This window comes from Artibeus jamaicensis, unplaced genomic scaffold (genome assembly GCF_021234435.1).
Source record: "Artibeus jamaicensis isolate MK-2021 breed Jamaican fruit bat unplaced genomic scaffold, CSHL_Jam_final contig_332, whole genome shotgun sequence".
NCBI lineage: Eukaryota > Metazoa > Chordata > Mammalia > Chiroptera > Phyllostomidae > Artibeus > Artibeus jamaicensis.
Genome location: NW_026521788.1, coordinates 24,481,800 through 24,505,164, shown reverse-complemented (window position 1 = coordinate 24,505,164; position 23,365 = coordinate 24,481,800). Strand labels below are relative to the sequence as shown.

At 36.6% G+C, this 23,365-nt stretch overlaps 1 protein-coding gene across 2 annotated transcripts in view; it reads left to right on the top strand.

The window, feature by feature from the left end:
• Window positions 1–23,365, top strand: part of P4HA1 (prolyl 4-hydroxylase subunit alpha 1) — a 94,112-nt gene that overhangs the window by 51,197 nt on the left and 19,550 nt on the right. The window contains exons 8-10 of one of the 2 annotated variants that reach the window (XM_037130658.2): window positions 2,409–2,585; window positions 5,941–6,011; window positions 19,023–19,122. In XM_037130658.2, the coding sequence (XP_036986553.1) occupies window positions 2,409–2,585; window positions 5,941–6,011; window positions 19,023–19,122 (348 nt within the window). Of the gene's footprint in view, window positions 1–2,408; window positions 2,586–4,840; window positions 4,912–5,940; window positions 6,012–19,022; window positions 19,123–23,365 lie in introns of both variants that reach the window. The other variant, XM_037130657.2, reaches the window with a different exon arrangement.

Sequence of the window (23,365 nt, the reverse complement as noted above, 5' to 3'; positions counted from 1 at the left end):
TCTAGAGAGAATTGAGTATTTTTATATTTGTCTATACGATCAAAAGCAGAATTACTGCATCAAGTTTTATAGTGTGCCACATCACCTTTTTTTTGTGAGTCACACTTAATATGCTCTAACTGTTAGTAAAATAGTTTTAAAATAATGCTTGCGAATCATATACCATTACATGTATTCTTGGTAATACTGCCCTTTTCATAGTTTAAAAGGCAAAGGATCAGATAATTTAAAGGAAGTGGTCAATTTTTTTCTTATATCTTAATACAAAAGAGATTTCAGCTGTTTTAAGTAGAGACAATGCACCATTCTAATTCATCCTATGAAACAATGAATTAATCTTTATAATCTCTTGTGGTTTTGCTCCTAGTAACCTTGACAGGATTGTTTAGTAAAATGTTTGTCTAGTTCAGAAATATTAAAAATGCAGGAAGACTTTCAAGAGACTTAAAGATTAAAGACATTTATTCTTTAAAATACTAAAATGTGTCTATAAATATCCCTTTGTTTAATTGTGTATCTATATTTATGTATTTACAACTTTGAGTACCATTGTTTAGGATGGTAGTAGATAATAGGCCAAAAACAAAAGCATTCAAATCTGGGAAATAGACATAGGTTTTTGTGTAGCCTCAGGACTTTTCAGAGCCTTTTTACAGTAATGTGTGTTATGGATAGAGTTTTCATTGCTTCTCAATGTTAACAGATAATGGAATTCTCTTTTGAGGAATATTATGTGGTACTAGTGTTCACTTGAATGTGGGCATATATAGAAGGAAGTGAAATAGTGAATTTTTAAAGAAAGTACTTTTAAGTGTAAACATTGAAATAGTGTAACTTTTTCTCTACAACTAACAAACTTCAAGCTGGGCTTTACATTTTGGTATTGATAACTTTTGGTACTTGATGACTTGCTGTTGTCGGCATAACCTCTGACAGAAGACAAGTAGTCATGTCTGTGTTGACAGCTTTGAGTGTTTGAAGTTCATGGAGTCCTGGAAGAACATGCCTACTTTTGCTTTGAGTAGCTAATGAGTAAAGACAAGGACGATAACAGTTAGACTCGTGAAACAGTATTTAAAGCTCCACATCTGAATATTTTAGTACCTTTTGAAGGTAAGGGCTGTTAAAAAATAACCACAGCACCCTTATCGCACCTAAAAATCACAGTGGTTTCATAATATCATCAAATATCTAATGAAGTGTTCAGATTTCTAGTAGTGAACATTTTTATAAGTCTTAGCAAAATAGAACTCCAAGTGTAAAACATGACTCTGCCGATTTGCCAGTTTGTTGGTGTGACACACAGATGTCAACCCTGCCCAAAATCAAAGCATCATTTTTCTCAGAATAAATTAATCTCATCATTATAAGAAAGATTTATTTGGTAAAAAACTTCGGATTTTACTCTAGGTAAATAAAGTACATGACAATAAACATGAATCATTATTCGTTTTAGTATGTTAACTAATAATTAAAACAAAAACATATTATTTTGCCCTGGCTGGTGTAGCTCAGTGGATTGAGTGCGGGCTGTGAACCAAAGTGCCGTTGGTTTGTTTCCCAGTCAGGGCACATGCCTGTGTTGCAGGCCAAGTCCCCACTTGGGAGCACACAAGAGACAACCACACACTGATGTTTCTCTCCTTCCCTTCCTGTCTCTCTCTAAATATAAATAAAAATTAAAAATTAAAAAATATTATTTCTACTTCATATATGACATACTTGTTTAATCAAGAGAAAATCAGTTATTCAATAACTTATTTAGTTAATATAATACATAAGTGATTAAAAGTAATATTTGCTTTCTGGACCACTCTTTTAAATACCCACTAAATAAAAGCACCTGTTTTTTTTAATAACTTATTTTCTGTCGTTCAGAGATACCCATTTTCATTCTTTCTCTCTCTCTCTCCCCCTCCCTCCCCCTCTCTCTCCCTTTTTCTCTCCCCTCTTTCTCTCCCCTCTTTCTTGCCACAAGCATTTAACTGGGAGTTATTTAGAAAAACCTGGTTAGGTTTTGTTTTGTTTGTTTTACTTTTTAGAAACTTTCTCTTTTGGGGTGTTTTCCAGTTACTCTGACATTTGGAGCAATGCTGATCATTCATTTAATATTTCCATAAACATTTCTTTCATATTTATAACACTAGAACTTTTATTTTGATGAGAGGAGGGTTAAAAGAGAAATCCTCCTTTTTTTCTTATTTAAGGCCTCCCGTCTCTCTCCTAGAAACTAATCATTAATAAAATTTTTTAAATCCTGAAGGTCCTGTTTGAGGCAAAATATTTGCAGAGGAGCTGTTTCTTTTGTGTCTTCTTCCACAGATAACTCTCTGGATACACAAGCATGATTATGCATTAAAAATATCATTACTCTAACATCTTTATCATTTTTTTTACTTTATGTTTAGACTCCTCGGAGACAGAAAAAACTCTTTTGCCGCTACCATGATGGAAACCGGAATCCTAAATTCATTCTGGCTCCAGCCAAACAGGAGGATGAGTGGGACAAGCCTCGTATTATTCGCTTCCATGATATTATTTCTGATGCAGAAATTGAAATTGTCAAAGATCTAGCAAAACCAAGGGTAAATAACTTTCTTTTTCTCTTCTTAATTTACCGTACCTGTGTATCAGTTTTTCCTTTGCAAGATTACACAAATGATAATTGATGTGGCAATAACCCACAGATAGTTACAGATATTGTTGCCACAACACAGTGCAGTTGTTCATGAAACTGTATTTGTACCAGTTGTTCCTCAGTTTGTTATCAACACAACATATCTTGCAAATGGATTTTTAAATTAAATTTGTTGGGGTGGCATTGGTTAATAACATTATACATGGAAATAGGTTTGAGCTTTTAATCATGAAAATTATGGATGAGATTTTTATTTCACATTTAACAAATTTGTTTCAGCATTTTCCTGAAAAAGTTTTTTTTATCTGCTTTGGAGTCCTTTGGTTTCAGAGACTAATCAAAAATCACCTTTTTCATTCTTCTGTATTTTTGTCTGAAAGAATACTTGAAGTATTTTTATTCCCTTTCAGGCATATTATTACTAGAAAGTAATAATTTGGCAAAAGCATCCTCCTGCTAATTTTAAGTAATAACATCACGGTTTTCTGATTTCAACACATAGATCATTTATTTTAATACAAAAACAATTTAGCCCTGGCCAGTGTGGCTCAGTTGGTTGGAGCATTGTCCCATAAACCAGAAGGTCATGAGTTTGGTTCCTAGTCAGGCCACATACCTAGGTTATGGGTTCACTCCCTCTGGTCAGGACATGTATGAAAGGCACTGCTTCTCTCTCACGCTGATGTTTCTCTTCCCATCTTTTCCCTCCTTTTCCCTCTCTCTAAAATCGGTAACCATGTCCTTGGGTGACAATACAGATAAAAACAACGAAAAACAATTTAACGTAAATGCCATCTTATAAACTTAGTGTTTAGTGTAGAAATTCTCTTTTTTGACCATGTGATAAAGACTATCCTTTATGCTCTTAATAACCATTAAATCATAATGGTCTAATAACCATTAGCTTGTTATTAAAACATGTTTAGTCTTCCTGATAGAAAAATACAAACTGTCATCACCTTCATAAAGAGATTGTTAAGTAAAATGCTGGGCATACTTTTGCACTTTTATAACACAGGAGTTGGCAAATACCTTCTTTATAGGTCCAGATAGGAAATATTTTTTAGGCTTTGCAGCCACACAGCCTGTCAAAAACTATTCAACTCTACTGTTGTGGTGCAGAAGCAGCCATAGAAAATATGAGTGTGGCTATATGCCAATAAAACTTTTATTTCCAAAAGCAGGTGGCAGGCTGAATTTGGCCCACAGGCTGTCATTTGCTGATCCTCGTTATATCATAAAGGTTGAATTATCTGGATTTCTGTACTGCAGAATGACCTTAAAGTTAGAATTTTGTAAAGTTCTACTACTTTTCCAAATTGCTACTTTTTGTTCTTTACCAACGATTACATTTTTAAAAAATGGAAAAGATGGTCTAGTAAATATGGATTCTTTACAAGTGAATTCTTGTAAATGTTTACTTATAATTACATCATATTCTGTCATTCTCTTCTGGATTTCTATTTTGATCCATTAGATGTGGTCAGTAAACCAAAGTGTCTTGGTAGACTATTAAGAGTTAAGGTTTGGAGGCCAAAGTCTTCAAAAGGGATGCTATTATTTTGATCAAAAAATTCAGTAGCAATAAAAATTTCATATTCTTTTTATTAACTACAGAATCATCCTCCATTTAAAAAAAAGTTTAAACTAGTATTTCCCATCATCTTTTTTTAATGTTTTTGACATTTTTCAGGTTTTTTCATTTACATTGTGCTTGGTCCAAGATTATTATACTGTATATGTAAAATATATATGAGCACATATCTTGAAGTAAGACAGGATTGACTTAGAAACAAATTTTGAACATTAACTTTTGCAAAACAGTATCATCATAAAAAAATTAAAATCAAAAGTTTGGAATGAATCTTTAATTGCAAATAGCCATTCCTATAACTAAGTTAAACTTCACATTTTAGAAATTTTTCTTCACTGTCACATCCTCTAACCATTGAAAGAAATTTAATTTTTAATATTTTTGTGTACTCTTTATGCAAAACAAAAAAATTTTAAATAACTTTTAAAAAATATAAAACCTAAAGAAATCACTGGCTTTCAAAGCTTAACACAACGTGACTGGAACCAGTCTCTGGAGTTTTCTCTTTTCAGCTTCCATTGTAAAAATCCCAGAATTCTGACTGGTTGGGTAAATGTGATTCATTTTTTTGTTTTGTAATGCAAGTATCTTGATGGTTGGCTTCACAGCTGAGGCGAGCCACCATTTCAAATCCAATAACAGGAGACTTGGAGACGGTACATTACAGAATTAGCAAAAGGTAAGAGATATGTATGCTGCATATTTTGATCTCTAATGAGTGTTTTGTACATCCTACAGGAATTACTCATTTGAAGGAAGTAGGTCATTTTCAGTCTCCAGCTCAAGTCACCACCTGTTTATAACGCATGGATAACCAAACGGCTTTGTGTTTCACAGGTCTTTCCCTTAAACTAGAAGTTGTGTTTTTATTCTTTAATTGGTCTGTTATTTTTAGGGAGTTAACAGGCTTTGCATCTCCCTTCAGGTCAGGAATTAAATATCTAGGCTTGTTAGGTTTTTCTTCTGTTTCCCTTTCTTGCCAAAGGAGGGGGTGGGGAGAAAAAAGAAGCAGGCTGGGTTAATCTGGGAGTAGTCTTTGTTTTTGCAGCTCTCTCGCATTCATAAATGCTGCAGTGAATTCATCATCCTTCATGATGATTTTGTTGGCATTTGTTCAAAGGTCTTGTAAAATACCATTGTCATTTTGGAGTAATCTGTATTCCTCCTGTTGGAGTTTTTATATTTAAAAAAACTTGTTGACTTAAAAGTTGGCAATGGAAAGTACAGAGTTATTTTTCTGATCTCTCTTCCAACTGCTATTACTTATGAATATAGTTGCCTTAAACTTAGCTAGAGAGACTTAACAACAGTCTTGTCTTGGTGAGAGTTTTCAGAAATGAATTTAAAAAGACAACTAATTTTTCCTTTGTCATAATATTTTAAAGAACATTAAACTTCTAGACCTGAGAAAGTTCCTGTGAAACCAGTGCTATAAATCATTTACATACAGCTTCAAATGATTATTTTTTTTTAAAAAAAGTGAAAGGACAATAAATCTACAACAAAAATTTGTCAACTCGTTTTCTCTTGATTTGGAAGTGGCTTTTCTAATTGCCACCTTTCTAAATGTTTTTGCTGATTTGAAACCATTACCTACCATCCAGACCAATCTGAACCCTTCCAATCACCTGTGGCTTGGCAAAACAAAACAAAGTCCAAAATTGCCTGCTACGTGAGTAAGTCCTTGTCCTTTCTCTTTTTTTTGTAGCTGAGCCGAGCTACAGTACATGACCCTGAGACTGGAAAATTGACCACAGCACAGTACAGAGTATCTAAGAGGTAAGGGAGTAATGCAGAGAATTTTAGTCATATTTGGATAATTTTCTTTATTGAGAATCTAATTTCCATAAAATCCATAATACGGTTTCAGAGACCTAGGCTTAGGCTTAGGTATGACAAGCCTTAGGCTGTTGGTAACAGTCATGCCTGCATTTTCATGATGGACTAATAAACAGACATGATTATGGCGCAGTTAACAGATTTTCTGGGGTAACTTACTAATTTTCAAAATCCCTCCTGTGACTCCCCAAACTCTACCAGCTAAGTGAAGTAGTATTCTCATATTGAAGAGGAGCTCCCAAAGACTCTTCATAGAACAAGGCCTAACTCAATTTATAGTAAAGCAGGGGTTTTAAAAAATCTCTGGGTCACCCAGCAGCTGTAGGTATTAAGAAAGTAAATGTCTTAAAAGATTATATAACAAATCTTTTGCAAGTCAGTTGGCTTTAAATTATTTGACTTCTACAATGTTTAAAGAGAATCTTCTCAAGTCTAGGTCACTGAAATACTTTTTAGTAATAGATAACTGTGTAATTTATGTATGGAAGGTGGAAGGAGCTCATGGAGTAAGTGACACTGTTCCAACAGAACTCCTCTTCCATCTCTTCTTTATGTGTAGAAGGTTTCTTAGCTACCAGAAAAGTAAAAATAGAATTATCACTGAGCTGATAATTACTATCACTAGCTGTTGCTAGAATGAATTGTCTCATTCTAGCAACAAGTCATTTATTCACAAATATAATATCTAATTGACAGCAACAAAAAATAAGCTCCATCCATTTCAATAGGAACATTTTAATATATTTTCATTTTTTACATTTAATAATGATTGTTTAATCATGTTGTTTAGATTAATTATATTACTATTGTCATAAGTCATTCCAAAGACCTTTTTAGCACTTATACTTTAATATTATAGGAAATTTATATTTTGTAAATTTATATAGTTATTTTTATTGTAGAGAAGTATAATATAATTTTTTTTTAAAGACTAGGCATAGAAATACATCACTTTAGGACTGGGCTTCTCAACCTCAGCACCATTGACAGTTTGGATCAGATAATACTTTGCTGTCAGGGGCTGTCTGTCCTAAGCTTTGTAGGATGTCTAGCAGTATCTTCCACACTCAGTGGATGCCACTAGCACCCTTTGCCCTGGTTGTGACAATCAGAATATCTCCAGACATTGCCAGATGTCTTCTTATAGGCAAAATCTTCACCACCATTCCCCAGGACTCCATGTCTCCAACCCCATGGAGAACCACTGTTTTAGGGTAAGAATAGAATGAAAATGGAAGTCCAAGGGGAAAAAAGAATGATGTAAAATTGTTAAGAATTCAAAACACTTTTCATGGACTTTTTAAAAAGTAGATGATGATGGGCATCAAATCATTATGGTACTTAGAGTCCAGTGGATACATTAAAAAGTAATTTTTCAGAAATTACCACTATTTTCAGTATGACAGAACTAAATCTGTTGAAACTATTATGTTAAAAAATTTTAGTTGTCAACTGGAAAATTGTGTAAAGGAGTACATAGATTTTAAAAACTGTTTTAGGAGATACTCATATTTAAAAAATGGGATATTACTGCGGTAAGTCATAGCAAAGGTGCTATGGAGGCTGGACAGATTGTGCTGATGCATTTACTTACTCTTTTTGGGCAGAGCTGTCTGTTCTTCATGTGTTAACCTTCATCATCCCCAAAAACAATCTTGGATTTTTAACTGCCTGCCCTATACCAATAGCTTCCCCATTGCTTCCGTTAGAATACATAATTAAACATTTCTGTAATTTTGATTCAGGAATGCTAATAGATGGTAAGGATTTGCAGAAACTAATTTGTATTGTGCATTGTAATTAACTAATTTTAAGTTAAGCTTAAGCTAATTTTCCATTTTATTACAGGACCTTTTTATGTCTAAAAAATCAACCTATTATTTAAAAAAACTTAAGTAATTATATATTTTATCAGAGATCATTGCATGGTTTTTAGGCATTTTTACTATCATAAAGCTTATAATCATCCAAATTATCCAGATTTGGATGCTTTTAGGAAATGTGTAAAGCAAAATTTTATGAGCCTAGTGTTTTGAAAGTCATTTTTGGAAATTTTTTATAGGTACAGTAGACCTTTTGAAGAAATATCCAGCCCACAGAATCATTGGATTCTTAACCAACAATTAAAAATAAATTGTTCTTGGGAAGGTGACCTACAAATATTTTTCCTTAAGGACTAAATATTTCTAAATATTTTGAACTTTTAGAATATTTTATAATATTCTAATTTTATAGTTTTGAGGAGCAATTTTAGATTAGATTTTTGAGAAAGGTACAATCATACTTTATATTACATATGGTAGCAGAGAAGATGTCGTGGGTAGCATTAGAAGTATTAGAAGATGGTGCTCGCTTCAGCAGCACATATACAAGAAGTATTAGAAGATGGAGTAACACCAGAATAAATTCACCCAGTCTTGGCAAAGTATTCAAAGTGTGTGTGTGTTTCTGTTGAAAATGACCTAGTGAAAAAAGGAATTCCATAGCAAGTGATTTTCATCTTTACTCTTTGGAAAATTGTTCAGCAGCCCTTCGAAAAATAAAATGTATGTTGAAAGAGAGGGTTTTAACTGTTAAAGAGGAATTTACTCCATAAAATGTCCAATACATTTAACATTTTAACAAAGAAAAAGTTTTTACTATTTTCAGGATTTATAGTTATGTTGGGATATTTTCTACCCATCACTGTAAATCTGAATTTTGAAGATTTCTACAAGCGAAATAAATGAGTATTTTATGTTTCCTTCATATATTTTATCTCTGAAGTAGGCATCTTAAATGCAGAATAGAAGAAAGAATTTATGTGTATTTTTAAAAAGATTTTATTTATTTTTAGACAGAAGGGAAGAGAGGGAGAAAGAGAGGTAGAGACACATCACTGTGTGGTTGCACCTCACACCCCCCACACTGGAGACCTGGCCCACAACCCAGGCATGTGCCCGGATTGGGAATCGGACCAGTGACCCTTTAGTTCGCAGGCCAGTGCTCAATCTACACACCAGCCAGGGCAGAATTTAGGTGTATTGATGTTAATTAATGTAACTTTTTTACTCTGGAAACATCTAGGAAATATCTGTATTTCAAGAAATTTCTAATTACATCATTTTCTGTGGAAATAAAAATATGTGTCAGTGTTCTAGCAGATAGAATCTTCTTTGGGAAAAAATATGTGGAAATCCATTACTGTTTTAAAAAAAGTTTTTATTTACTTTATTGACTATGAACTTTTGGCAAGTCATTTCTGTCTTTGCCAATACTAAAAAACCCTAAAAATTTACTAGAGCTAGTGAATGGAGGAGCTAATAATTTTGGCTGAATCAGAGGAATGGAATTTTAGTTTTGAAAGGTAAGCATTATGTGCACCAGATATCATATATTGAAAGAATAGCCCTGGCTGGTGTGGCTTCATGGATTGAGCACCGGCCTGGAAACTGCAAGGTTGCGGTTGGATTCCCAGTCAGGGCACATGCCTGGGTTGCTGCCGTCCAGGTCCCCAGTGGGGGGGGCGTGGGAGGCAACTAGTCAATGATTCTTTCACACATCACAATGTTTCTCTCTCTCTCTATCTCTCCCTTCCCCTCTCTCTAAAAGTAAATCAGTAAAATCTTTAAAAAAACAAAGCAAAACAAACCACTGGGTACTAGAACAACCCTGATTTCTGATTATTTAATTTAATGCAGGAAAAAGAATTCCAGATCCTGAAAAATAGATAGTTAACATATATCACAATATCATTGTGTCCACTGAGTTTTTAGCAAGGTTGTAACAGTGTAAATTCAGAGCTCATTTTTTAGACTATCTGATAAGTCTCCAATAATGTTGAAGACAGATCAGCAGTAATGGTTTAAAGATGGGACCCAGATGAATAAAATGTTTTAAATGAGTGGAGTTTGTTAGCTAAGAAGATTACTATATTGTGAAGAGGTTTTCACATGAAAGTCAAATGAAGTAACTTCCCATGTATGGGTAGAATTCATTTTCTTTGCTAGTAACTATAGCAGAACCACAATTAAGATAATAGTGTTTTTAACCTGCAATTGTCAATTACTTTAACTGCTAAACTACAAACCTTCCATTGAGATAATTTATAATATAATAAGTGCAAATTAAATCTTTTTTAAAATTTTAAACAAAATATTTTTGCCTCTAAGATTGGCAAAGATTAAAAAATTGATACGACAAGTATTTTATGAAATGGGCACTCTCATAAACAGTTTGTGGGAGTAGAAATCTGTAGGTTTTGTCGGAGGTCAGTTTGGCAGCATTTATTAAAATGTTAAAGTCATCAAGCAGTTCCACATCTAATAATTATCCTACAGATTTTTTACAGAGATATTCCCACAAGTGTACAAAAATGTACAGAAATTTTTGTTACACTATTGTTTTTAATAGAGAAAAAGAAATAACCTTATTTAATCAGTGCTTTATTGATAGACCTTCATAGTCATTTTGGAATTAAATGCATTTTTATTTTAAAAAGAAAAGCAGTAGTTTAAAAAACAATGAGGACTAAGAATGTAAAAGTGGTACTGTTGCTGTGGAAAATAGTCTGGCAGTTCCTCCAAAAGTTAAACATAAGATTATCATATATATGGTCCCAAAATTCCACTTCTAAAGTGTCTGTACCCTAAAGAATGGAAAGGTGGGCCTCAGACATACTTTACACCCATGTTCACAGCAGCATTGTTCATAGAAGCCAAAAGGTAGAAGCAACTCAAGTGTCCTCTGGTGGATGAGTGAATAAACAAGATGTCGTATATACCTGCAATGGAATACTGTCCAGCCTTAAAAAGGATTGAAATTCTAATACCATGCTACAACATGGGTGGACCTTGAGGGCATTGTGTCTAGCTGGAAACAGTGGGGATGGTTGCACAACTTTGTGATTGTACTTAATCAATTTTTAACCCAAAGGACATTTTCATTATTCCAAAGAGAAATTCTGCACTCCTTTGCTATAACCACCCAATCCTCAGTCTCCTTCCACACTCGGCCCTAGGCAGCCACTAATATCCTTTCTATCTCTGTGGATTCACCTCTTCTGGGTGTTTCATATAAATGAAATTGTGTAATGTATGGTCTTTTGTATCTGGGTTCTTTCACTTAGCATAATGTTTTCAAGGTTCATTCATGTTGAAGTATCAGTAGTTCAGTCTTTTTCATGGCTGAACAAATATTCCATTGTATGGATATACCACAGTTTATCTGTTTTATTCATCTGTTGATAGACATTTAGATTATTTCTACTTTTTGGCTATTAAAAGTAATGCTGCTCTGAACATTAATATGTAAGTTTTTGTGTGAACATAAGTTTAAATTTCTCCTTTGTGTATACTTAGGAGTAGAATTGCTAGGTCATATAGTAACTTTGTGTTTAAACATTTGAAAACTCCAAAACTTTTCCAAAGTAGCAGCACCATGTTATATTCCCATCAGTAATGTTGTGGGGTGGGGAGTCCAGTCTCTGTATGTCCTCACCACTTGTGATTGCATCTGCTTGATTACAGCCGCCCTAGGGGGCATGATGCCATATTTCATTGTGGTCTTGATTTGCATTTGCTGGGTGGCTAATGATATTCTGCATTTTTTTATGTGCTTAGTGGAAATTTGTATATTTTCTTTGGAAAACTGTGTACTCAGATCCCTTACCTATTTTTAAATTATCTTTTATTGAATTGCAATAGTTCTTTTTATATTTTAGATTTGCAGACATTTTCTCCCATTCTGTGAGTTGTCTTTTCACTTACTGGATAGTACCCTTTGAAGCACAAGTTTGTTTTTTATTTTGATGATGTCTAGCTTATTGTTTTTTGTACTTTTGATGTTACAGCTAAACTACTGTTTAAGATCACAAAGATACACACTTATGTTTTTCCTAGGAGTTCTATAATTTTAGCTCTTACATTTAGGTCTTTATTCCCTTTTTAGTTATTTGTTTATATGGTGAGAGTTACTGATTCACCTTCTTTCTTTTGAGTGTCCTGATCCAGTGTCCCAGGACCATTTGTTGAATATAACAAGCATTTCTTACATTTGCAATTTTAAAAGTGTAACGTGAAGGACTGAAATGGTCATTGCTAAATGGTAAAGGGAAGGCGTTTTCCTTGGTAGCAGGGGACTTCAGGCTGAAGAGTAACCAACCATAGTCAAGGAAAAGGTTAACTATAATAAGAGAAGCAGTAACTGCTGAAATGAGGCCTATAGAATTAGAAAGTGTGAATTCAAAAGCATAGATAGAAGATCCAACCTCTGTGAAACTGAAGAACAATGCTTTTACCAAAGTGCAAGAGAAAAGGTAAGAATAGCTGCTTAAATATTGGTGGTAGCAAGGAAAGAAGTTGAATATACCAGAAGTAGAAGGCAGGTTCTCTTAGTGTGTTAGGTTCCAGTATCAAGTAGGGAAAGTTGTCAAGATATATTTAGTGTGAAACTTTACTAGAACACTTGCCAATTATCTATAAAAATCATGTCAGCAGTTGATTGCTTATAAAGTTAAAAAATCGATCAAATTATTGACAGGCAGAAAAAATATGTACATTGTCCTACTGTGTTAGTTCAACATACTACATTAGTTCTGTATACTTCTTACTGAGAAACTCAGATTTGGGGAGAAATAAATGTTTTAAATATACTTATTGATTATGCTACTATAGTTGTCCCATTTCCCCCCTTCGCTCCCCTCCACCCCTCTCCCACCCACATCCTCCCCCCCGTTTAGTTTATATCCATGTGTCACACTTATAAGTTCTTTAGCTTCTACATTTACCATACCATTCTTGCCCTCACCCTATTTTCTATCTACCATCTATGCTACTCATTCTCTCTACCTTTTCCCCCTTTCTCCTCTTCCCACTCCCCTGTTGCTAACCCTCCATGTGACCTCCATTTGTGTTTTAGGTGTGGTTGTTAATAACTGTGACTCCACTCCTGTTTTAGGTGTCCCTTTAGTTTGCTTTTGTTTTAGGTGTGGTTGTTAATAACTGTGAGTTTGCTGTCCTTTCACTGTTCATATTTTTTATCTTCTTTTTCTTAGATAAGTCCCTTTAACATTTCATATAATAAGGGCTTGGCGATGATGAATTCTTTGAACTTGACCTTATCTGAGAAGCACTTTATCTGCCCTTCCATTCTAAATGAAAGCTTTGCTGGATAGGGAAATCTTGGATATAGGTCCTTGGATTTCATGACTTGGAATACTTCTTTCCAGCCCCCTTTTGCCTGTAAGGTCTCTTTTGAGAAATCAGCTGACAGTCTGATGGGAACTCCTTTGTAGGTAACTGTTCCCTTATCTCTTGCTGCTTCTAGGATTCTCTCCTTCATTTTAATCTTGGCTAATGTAATTATGATGTGGTTTGGTGTGTTCCTTCTTGGGTCCAACTTCTTTGGGACTCTCTGAGCTTCCTGGACTTCCTAGAAGTCTATTTCCTTTGCCAGAATGGGGAAGTTCTCCTTTATTATTTGTTCAAATAAGTTTTCCACTTGTTCCTCTTCTTCTTCCCCTTCTGGTACCCCTATAATTTGGATGTTGGAACGTTTAAAGATGTCCTGGAGGTTCCTAAGCCTCTTTTTATTTTTGAATTCTTGTTTCTTCCTTCTTTTCTGTTTCTTCCTTCTGGTCCACTCCATTGATTTGAGTCCCAGTTTCCTTCCCATGACTATTGGTTCCCTGTGTATTTTCCTTTATTTCACTTAGCATAGCCTTCATTTTTTCATCTAATTTGTCACCAAATTCAACCAGTTCTGTGATCATCCTGATCACCAGTGCTTTGAACTCCGCATCTGATAGGATGGCTATCTCTTCATCGCTTAGTTGTATTTGTTCTGGAGCTCTGATCTGTTCTTTTATTTGGGCCATTTTTTGTCATGACCTGCCTTTTATGTAGTGAGGAGCAGAACCTTAAGTATTCACCAGCATGGGGCAACCCATGTGGCTGTGTTGCGATACTGTATGTCAAGGAGAGGTCCGAGAGGGAACAGTGGCATTTGCTCCACTCTCTGCTGGATTTCAGTTCCTTCTGTCACTTCCCCCAAGCAAATTGGGCCCTTCTGGTGCTGATTCCTGTGTGGGTGGGTTTGTGTACATCCTGGGACCCTGTGGGTCTCTTCATTGAACTCTCCTGTGAGGCTGAGAGTATCTCCCTGCACCTCAACCCCCACAGGTATTTTCAATCTGTGTTTTGAGGCTTTATTTCCCCTAGGCTGGAGCCCTGGGTTGTGTGGTCTGTCTCACTCCTAGTTTCACCTGGTTTATCTGCGTGGGAATGTGGGACCGCCTGGTTTGCCAGCCGCCTTGCGCGCCTTGCCCGTCCACATCCCGCCTTTTTTGCTGTGACCCCTCTCGGCCCAGCTGCCTGACTCTGACCCTCCTACCGGTCTGGATGAATTTGTCTATTGTAACTTCTTGGTTGTCAGACTTCCATACAGTTCAGTTTTCTGTCAGTATTCATTTTTTTGTTTATAAATTTTGATTGTCCTTATTTGGGTTGTGCGATGAGGTACAGTGTGCCTACCTATGCCTCCATCTTGGCCAGAAGTCTCAGGAGCAATAAATTTTTAGTATATTTATCAGCTATATCCTTTGTAACAATAAAATTCTTGAATCCTTCCTGTTTCTGCTACACTGAGGAAGTGTACTCAGCCAGTCCCTACAAATTTGCAAGAGACCACCAGACAAATAATTATGGTAGAGTAAATCTTAGATTAGTTCTAGATGCATTCATTCAGCAAATATTCTTGAGCATCTCCTGTGTGCCAGGCACTGTAATAGGTTCTGCAGATATAGTGATGAGCTAAACCAGGCAGAATTTATATGTATTTGGAACTAGTAGTTAAATGAAGACATCTTACCTTAATTAAATAACAAATTACTGTGTAATTACTGTGGTAAATGGTACAAAGGAAGGATAATAGAGAACTATATAAACATGAGTGGCGGCTGCCTGCTCTACTTTCAGGTGCATGAAGGTAGTCTCTTCTTGAAGTGCTTCAGACTGCAGGCAGTTGCCAGTTCTGAGATTCATGGGGGGCTGTTAGCAACCCAAGATTGTTCTAGGGGTACAGCGGCCACCATTCTTTATCCTCCCAACCACTGGGGTGATTCCCACAGTAGCATCTAGCAGGTGCCTACCAAAGTCACTGTGATCCCATTAGATATCAAAGGTATGAAGAACATTTTATTTCATTACATTAAGGAAAAATGCTAGGCATATATGCAGGCAAAGATGCTTCTTACAGAAGCAGAGTGCCAGCAACACCTCAATCTTTTGAGGAAATAGGCTGAAGAGGATTCCCACTGGACTGGGATATTCTGAATCCTGTAGCGTCTGGGAATGGGGTGGATGACATGTGCTGGCAGGTGTTTCTAGACTGAAGGACCATGGTACTGAAATAATGGCAGGGCTACACGGGGAGGGCAGCATTCTCTGAAGATGTAGTTTCAGTAGTTAGGAAATGCAGGGAGGTTGGAATGAAGGTGTACTCCTTGAAGGTTTTTCAAGGAGGCACAGAAACTATTACTTGGGTGTTCTACAGAGGAAGATACTCTTCAGCTTTGTTGATACTTAACTTTGATACCACGATTGGGCACAAAGTGAGAGAGAGAGGGTTATCAAAAGATGCAAATAGCATTGGATGCTAAAGTCATTATCTGTTTCTGATACACATTGCTCTAAGAGACTAGTGCTACTGAGTGGACATGGGTGTAGGTGGTAAGATGTGGCAGTGTGGGATTAACAGATGATAAAAAGACTGTAGCCTCATCAATTTCTTCAACAAACAATACTTACCCACCTCAACCTAGAAAAGGATTTCTAAGGAACATAAATTATTTCTTCCTGTTGGCCCTGTAGTCTAGTTTTATTTTCGTGGTAAAAGTAACTTACTTTAAATATATATATACACATATGTGTGTGCTCAAATTACCTCCTGTAAGTATACGAGTGAAGAAAAACTCAGTTCAATAAAATGGAACTCAACATCTAGAATATGTAAAAATTGTTTAAAATCACTAACCCTTATTAAGGGTACGGTAGTCAATAGAAGAAATTATGAAAAACAAATCAAGTGTGTAATGTTATCAAATATGTACCAAAATGGAAAGCTAGTTTTGAGAAGTTATTTAGAAGCCTTGCTATTTCAAAAACTAAAAGTGTTGCAAACATATACCTAATCATAATTAATTGCCACTGTTTAATTGTGAGGGGAAATTTAGAAGATTATAACAGCTTCATTTTATAACATTTTCCTACATATACACAAAAGACAAAGATTTGCTTGTGCTCCAAAAGAGGGCAAAATTAGAAAACTCTCTGTCTTAAACAATTATTTGTTACTTAAGAAGGAACTTGCTAATCATTGTGGCACAGCGAACAATTGCCTCAGCATTGAGAAAGGTACATTGATATAACAGCTAAAAACCAGATGTGGTTTTTAATTTTTCATAAAACAGTCTTAATCCTGCCAGTTATTATAATTGCCTTTCTGACTACTTCTCAGCACAGTTTGAGAAAATGTTCCTGAAATCAGTTCATGAAAAAAAATCCTAATATATTTTCTTCTGAAATGGATGTGAGAAATATAAATTTTACAGCAGTGTTATTTGTCCTGGCTTAACTTTTAATAACATTTCATGTCATTTTAATGTCATAATTAGTTAAACAACAAAAAACGTCCTCCTCCTTCCTCTATTCCCACCCCCAACCCCCACAACAACCACAAAAAGCTCTGACCTAGTCTGGCATGAGGAAGAACCAGGGAAGAAGAGATGACCAAAGTGATAATCCAAAGGTTTCACTCTGCAAAGTGAAAAAGAACATTCGGGGCAAAGAGAAGAGCGTGTGCACTAGCCTTAGAGCTACAGGAAAAGTTCTTAAAGTGTTGCTGGGGCACTGGGAGAGGCAGAGGACAGTGGCAGAGGCTGTAAGGGAGCCCAGACAGAGTAGCCAGAGAGACTGAAGGGACACCTGGAGAATGAGTGAGTGAGGAGGAGAGTTTTAAGGTGGATGAATATTGGGATATGTTACTGAAAGAGCACATACAATGAGAATTAGAAAAGCTTGTAAGATTCAGTAGCACAGTAGGGTAATGGGTAATATTAACAAAAGTTTTGATGGAATACATTGAGAAATCAGTCTGTTGAAAAGTTGACTTGAAGAGAGAGGAGAAAGGTTGGTAACTGGAGGGAGATGGAGAGTTGAGAAAACTTAAATTTGTACTTATTTAATGGGAGAGACTTAAGCTCAGTTAAAAGCTATGGGAGGAATTATTGAGAACAGAAGTTGATTGTACAACAGAAGTGCTAGTCAGTGATTTATGGTTCCTAAAAAGGCAGGAGATAGTAGAAACTAAGGCAGGGGGTTAGCCTTAGATAATGGAGAGAAATCTCTTGCAACTGGAATGAAGGAACTAGAGTGAATTAAAAGAAACAGATAGATGTAAATGTAGGTAGTTTATATGGTTTCCATTTTCTGTGGGAGGTAGGAGATATGCTACTGAATGAAGGAAGAGGCTGAGGTGTGTTGGGGTTCAGAATATAGGAGGGGGTAAGAGGAAGGGCCCATTTGAGGTTGGTGTACATTTATTTCTAGTGGAGCATATCCACTCTGTTTCATGACTTTCTTCAGTATGGTTTTGTGACGCAGGTTTTAAGTTTGGAGGGAAAAAGTCTATTCAGGATTGTTTATTTACCAGATAGTAGAATTGTAGCTCTCAGCAGGAATGTTGCTAAAATTGTGGGTCATGCAGTCAAAGCTTGATGAAAGGAGAGGTGAAGAAAGAACAAGGCTAATAGACTGGGAAAAGGCATATGTAAAGGAGATACTTGAATTTGGGGACTATTTTTATTTTATTGAGCTATGGTTTCCATACTATAAAATTCATCCTTTTAAAGTGTTCAGTGGTTTTTAGTCTTCTTTATTGTGCAGCGCTTATCTAATTCCAGAACATTTTCATCACCCCCCCAAAGAAATCCTGTACCCATTAGGAGTCCCCTCATTCCCTCTTCCCCTGGCAACCACTAATCTACTTTATGTAGCTATCAATTTGTTTATTTTGGACATTTCATATAAATGGAATCATAATGTGTGGCCTTTCATATCTGGTTTATCTTACATAACACGATGATTTCAAGGTTCTTCCACATTAGCAGCATCATTACTTTATTCCTTTTTAAAGCATAATAATCCAGAACCTGGTTGTACCATATTTTACGTATCTATTCATCAATTGATAGACATTTGGATTATTTTCATTTTTTGGCCATTAATAATGCTGCTATGAACATTGGCGTACAAGTTTTTATAATTTCTCTTGGGTATATCCCGAGGAGTGCATTTGCTGAGTCTGGTGGTAACTCAGTGTTTAACAACTTCAGTTGTCCAGCTGTTTTCCAGCGTGGATGCACCACTTTACCGTTCTGCCAGCAGCTGCGAGGGTCCAGTGTCTTCACTTCCTTGCTGACACTTATCATTGTCCATCTTTTTACTATACCCATCTTATTGGGTGCATTTGGGTACTCATAAAAATTAATGCAAGTAATACAAGAGTATTTTTTTCTTATGTTAGCGTTATATAAATCAGGCCTGAAACCTTATGACCTCCACCCCAGTCAGTTCTTCTTCCTGACCTAGAAAGAACAATTATGTTAAGTTTGGTATAGATTTTTCCAGAATTAAAAAAATCTCACTGTAAATAGTCCTATATAGCCTTCTGACATTAATCCAACTATTTTCATCGAAACTATAATAAATGAGATCCTTTTTTCCTTTCTAACTTCTAACTGTAAAATATAACATCTTTTTGAAATTTCAACACTCATTAGTAAAAATCATATTAGACAAGCAAATCAACTAAATGCCTAAAGGCTTATTGTCCCATATATAATAGCTTTTTAAATGGCAGGTGTATTCATGTATTGAAACAGCAGTAAAACTAGTATTTTCTTCTTGTTCTTAGTGCCTGGCTCTCTGGTTATGAAAACCCTGTGGTGTCTCGAATTAATATGAGAATACAAGACCTGACAGGACTAGATGTTTCCACAGCAGAGGAGTTGCAGGTGGGTAATTACATTATCCTTGAATTATATACCGTCACATTATCCTTAAGTTATCTTTACAGTCACTGAAAAAAATGCCTCAGATGAGATTCCCTGATACTGCAGAGGCAGCACTCAGTCTGCATGACAGGCTGGGACTGTAAGAGTGAGTAGTCAAGCTGAGCTCAGCAAAGCAGTGATTTTAATAAGCAGTGAGAAAATGATAATTGTTCTGTGTTAAAATTCATCAAAACATTAAAAACTCTTCCTGTTGAGTATAAATTTATAGGGAAATAAAAATATGTGACACTAATATTAAGTACACTATAATATTTTCTTTTTTTCCATTCCTAGTGCTGTTAGGTAACTGAGGCGGTTCTCTTAAATATATATATATGTTTATATATTTAATTTTTTCTATTGAGATATAATTCATATACCATAAAATTTGCCCTGGTTTTATTATATTTCCACGGCTGTGCAACCACTAGTGCTGTCTAAATCCAGAACATTTTCATCATGCCAGGAAGAAAGCTCAGCTACTGAAAGTGCAGGCATACCTTGCAGATGTGGTTTTGGTTTCAGATCACAGCATAAGGCAGATATCACAATAAAGTGACCTCACAACAGTTTTTTGGTTTCCCAGTGCATATAAAAGTTATGCTTACCCTATACTATAGCCTGTTAAGTGTGCAGTAGCATTATGTCTAAAAAAAGCAGTGTATATTCCTTAATTTAAAAATACTTTATTGCTAGAAAATGTCCACTCATCCGAGCCTTCATCTGTCTTTTTGTTGGTTGTTGGAGGGTCTTGCCTTGAGTGCTAATGGCTGCTAACTGACCAGAGCGGTGGTTGCCGTGGCAGTTTATTAAAATAAGACAGCAACGAAGTTTGCCATGTTATAGATTCTTCCATTCACGAATGATTTCTCTGTAGCATGCGGTGTTGTTTGATAGCATTTTAACCATAGTAGAATTTCTTTCAAAATTGGAGTCTGTCCTCTCAGACCCTGCCTCTGCTTGATCAACTAAGTATTTGTAATATCCTAAATCCTTTGTTGTCACTTCAACAATCTGCATAGCACTTTACTAGGAGTACATTCCATCTGAAGAAACCACTTTCTTTGCTCATCCATGAGAAGCAACTCCTAAGATTGCAGTATCTCATTATCATCAGATTGTAGCACTTTAGTCACATATTCAGGTGCTACTGATTCTAGTTCTCATACTTTGTCTACCACAGTTGCAGTAACTTCCTCCACTGGAGTCTTGAATGCCTTAAAGTCATCCATGAGGGTTGCAATCTGCTTCTTCCAAACTGCTGTTAATGTTGTGATTTTGACCTCTTCTAGTGAATGCCACATTTTTTTTCTTCAACTTAGTTATTTTTTAAAATCATCACCCAAGGATATGTTTATTGATTTTAGTGAGAGATGAAGGGGTGGAGAGTGAGAGACAGTGAAAAACATCTATCAGTTGCCTCCTGTGAGTGCCCTCACTAGGGTTTGAACCTGCAACCTAGGTATGTGCCCTCACTGGGGATTGAACCCACATCCTTTTGGTGTATGGGATGACACTCCAACCAACTGAGCCACTCAGCCAGGGCACCTCCATATACTTTTTAAAAACTTTTTCCTTTTAATAATTTTTTACTTTTTAATTCAGTTTATATACAATACTGTATTAGCTTCAGGTATACAACCCAGTGATTAGACACTTACATAATTTATGAAGTGAACAACCTGATAAATCTAGTACCCATCTGACACCATACATACAATGTAATTGGCTATGTTTTTTTATACCGTACTTCCCATCCCTGTGACTATTCTGTAACTACCGATTTGTACTCCTTACTCCCTGCACCTTTTTCACTTACCTCCCTAATCCCCCTCCCATCTGGCAGCCATCAAAATGTTCTCTGTATCTAGGAGTCTGTTTTCTGTTCTGCTGTGTTTATTTATCTTCTCTTTTAGATTGCACATTTGAGTGAAATGATATGGCTGTTGTCTTTCTCTGACTTATTTCACTTAACGCGATATCCTCTGGCCCATTCATGTTGTTGCTGAGGGAAGATTTCATTCTTTTTTATGGTTGAGTCATATATCATATTCCGTTGTACATATGCACCACTTCTTTATCCAGTCATCTACTGATGGACGCTTAGGTTGCATCTGTAACTTGGCTATGGTACATAATGTTGCAGTGAACGTGTGAATGATAGATATGTATTTACTACCATTATATTATTCATATTTTTTTATGTTTTTCCTTTTTCTTAAAATCTTTTAACATCTCTTGTAATACTGGTTTGGTGGTGATGAACTCATTTAAGATTTTTCTTGTCTAGGAAGCTCTTTATCTGTCCTTCAATTCTAAATGATGGCCTTGCTGGGTAGTATAATCTTGGTTGTAGGTCCTTGCTTTTTATCACTTTGAGTATTTCTTGCTGCTCCCTTCTGACCTGGAATGTTTCTGTTGAGAAATCAGCTGACAGTCTTACAGGAGCTCTCTTGTAGGTAACTACTGCTTTTCTCTTGCTGCTTTAAGGATTCTCTCTTTTTCTTTAACCTTTGACATTTTAATTAGGATGTGTCTTGGTATGGGCTGTTTGAGTTCATTTTGTTTGGGACTTTCTGTGCCTACTGGACTTGAATGTTTTTTCCTTCACCAGGTTAGGGATATGTTCAGCCATTATTTCTTCAAATAAGTTCTCGATCCCTTGCTGTCCGTCTTCTCCTTCTGGTACCACTGTGATGTGCATGAATTATGCGCGATGTTATCCTAGAGGTCTCTTAGACTTTCCTTATTTTTTAAATTCTTTTTTCTTTTCGTTGCTCTGCTTGGGTGATTCCTGTTATCTTGTCCTCTAAATCACTGATTTGATCCTCTGCTTCATAACGTGCTGTTGATTTCTTCTTGTATATTCTTCACTTCAGATATTGTATTCTTTGATTCTGACTGGTTCTTTTTTATGGTTCTTATGTCTTTTTTAATGCTTACTATCTCTTTGTTCTTAAGTTCTTACTATCATCCACTCTTTGCCTAAGGTCCTTAAGCATCCTGTAATCATCGTTTTAAACTCTGCATCTGGCATTTTGTTGCTTCCATTTCATTTCATTGCTTTTCTGGGGATTTGCTTGTTGTTTCATTTGGGGCACATTTCTTTGTCTCCCCATTTTGTCTGCCTTTTTGTGTTTGTGTATTAGGTAGATCTTTCAAACTTGTTTTAGTGGTTTTATGTTGTAGGTGACTTATGGAGCTCAGTGGCTCGGTCTTCCAGTTCCCCTGAGCTGGGTGGTGCAGGAGTATCTTTTGTGTGGGTTATATGTGCCATCCTGTTGTAGTTGAGTCTTGAATGCTGTTGACTGTAAGGATAGACCTCAATCACAGTGTATGAACTGCTGTGCAGGGGCTGTCCCCTGAGGTAGAGTTGTTCCCAGCAGGGTCTGGTGCCTGCCAGGAACTGTCTTTGGATGTGTGGATTGTGTGGCTAGTTGGGTGAACTCCAGTGTGGTCTAAAGCTCACCACTGGTTGTGTCTGTTCTGGGTCCACTTGGGCAGGGTTCCACTGCAGGTTGATGTCAGATGCTGCCTGGGCTACCTGTCTGGAGCTACCATGCAATTTGATATGTGTGGCTGCCTCTTCTGGGCCTAGGTATGTGGGGGAGGGGCCAAGTTGTGTACAAGGGTTGGCTTCCTCCAGCTCTGAGCTGGGGTCAGACCAATCAATGGTCCAAGGCACCCTAAGGTCAACATCTACTTGTTGGCCACTTTGTCACCCTCTGAGGCTTCCCAATCTACCTTGAGGGCCTTCTGGAGAAAGTACATAGAGTGGACCCTGGCTGGCTGCCACCCAAGACTCTTCCACAAGGTACAAACTCAATAGGGCAGGTGACTGGAGTTGGGGGGACAGGGCTAGTGAGTGGGTCTCCTGCTTGGGGGCAGCACAGCCACGCACTTAATGGTGGTAAAATGGCCCCTACTCCAAACCATACCACTCAGTCTGTCAGAATCGCTAACCCTAGCTCCCCCAGGAGGAGTACCCCACAGGTTTAGGAAAGGATGCAGCCAGTCAGCCCCTCTGCAGGAGCAAGCTTAGCTGGGTGGAGCCCCCAGGAGTCAGAAAGACTGATCAAATGAGTCTTCTGTTAGGGGAATGGTGCCAGTTGAGCTTGCAGGGGATGCAGGTAAGAATGGCCCCCTGCATGGTAGCTACACAACCCAGTGCCCATCTTGAGCCCTGAGCAGGAGCCTCCCAGGG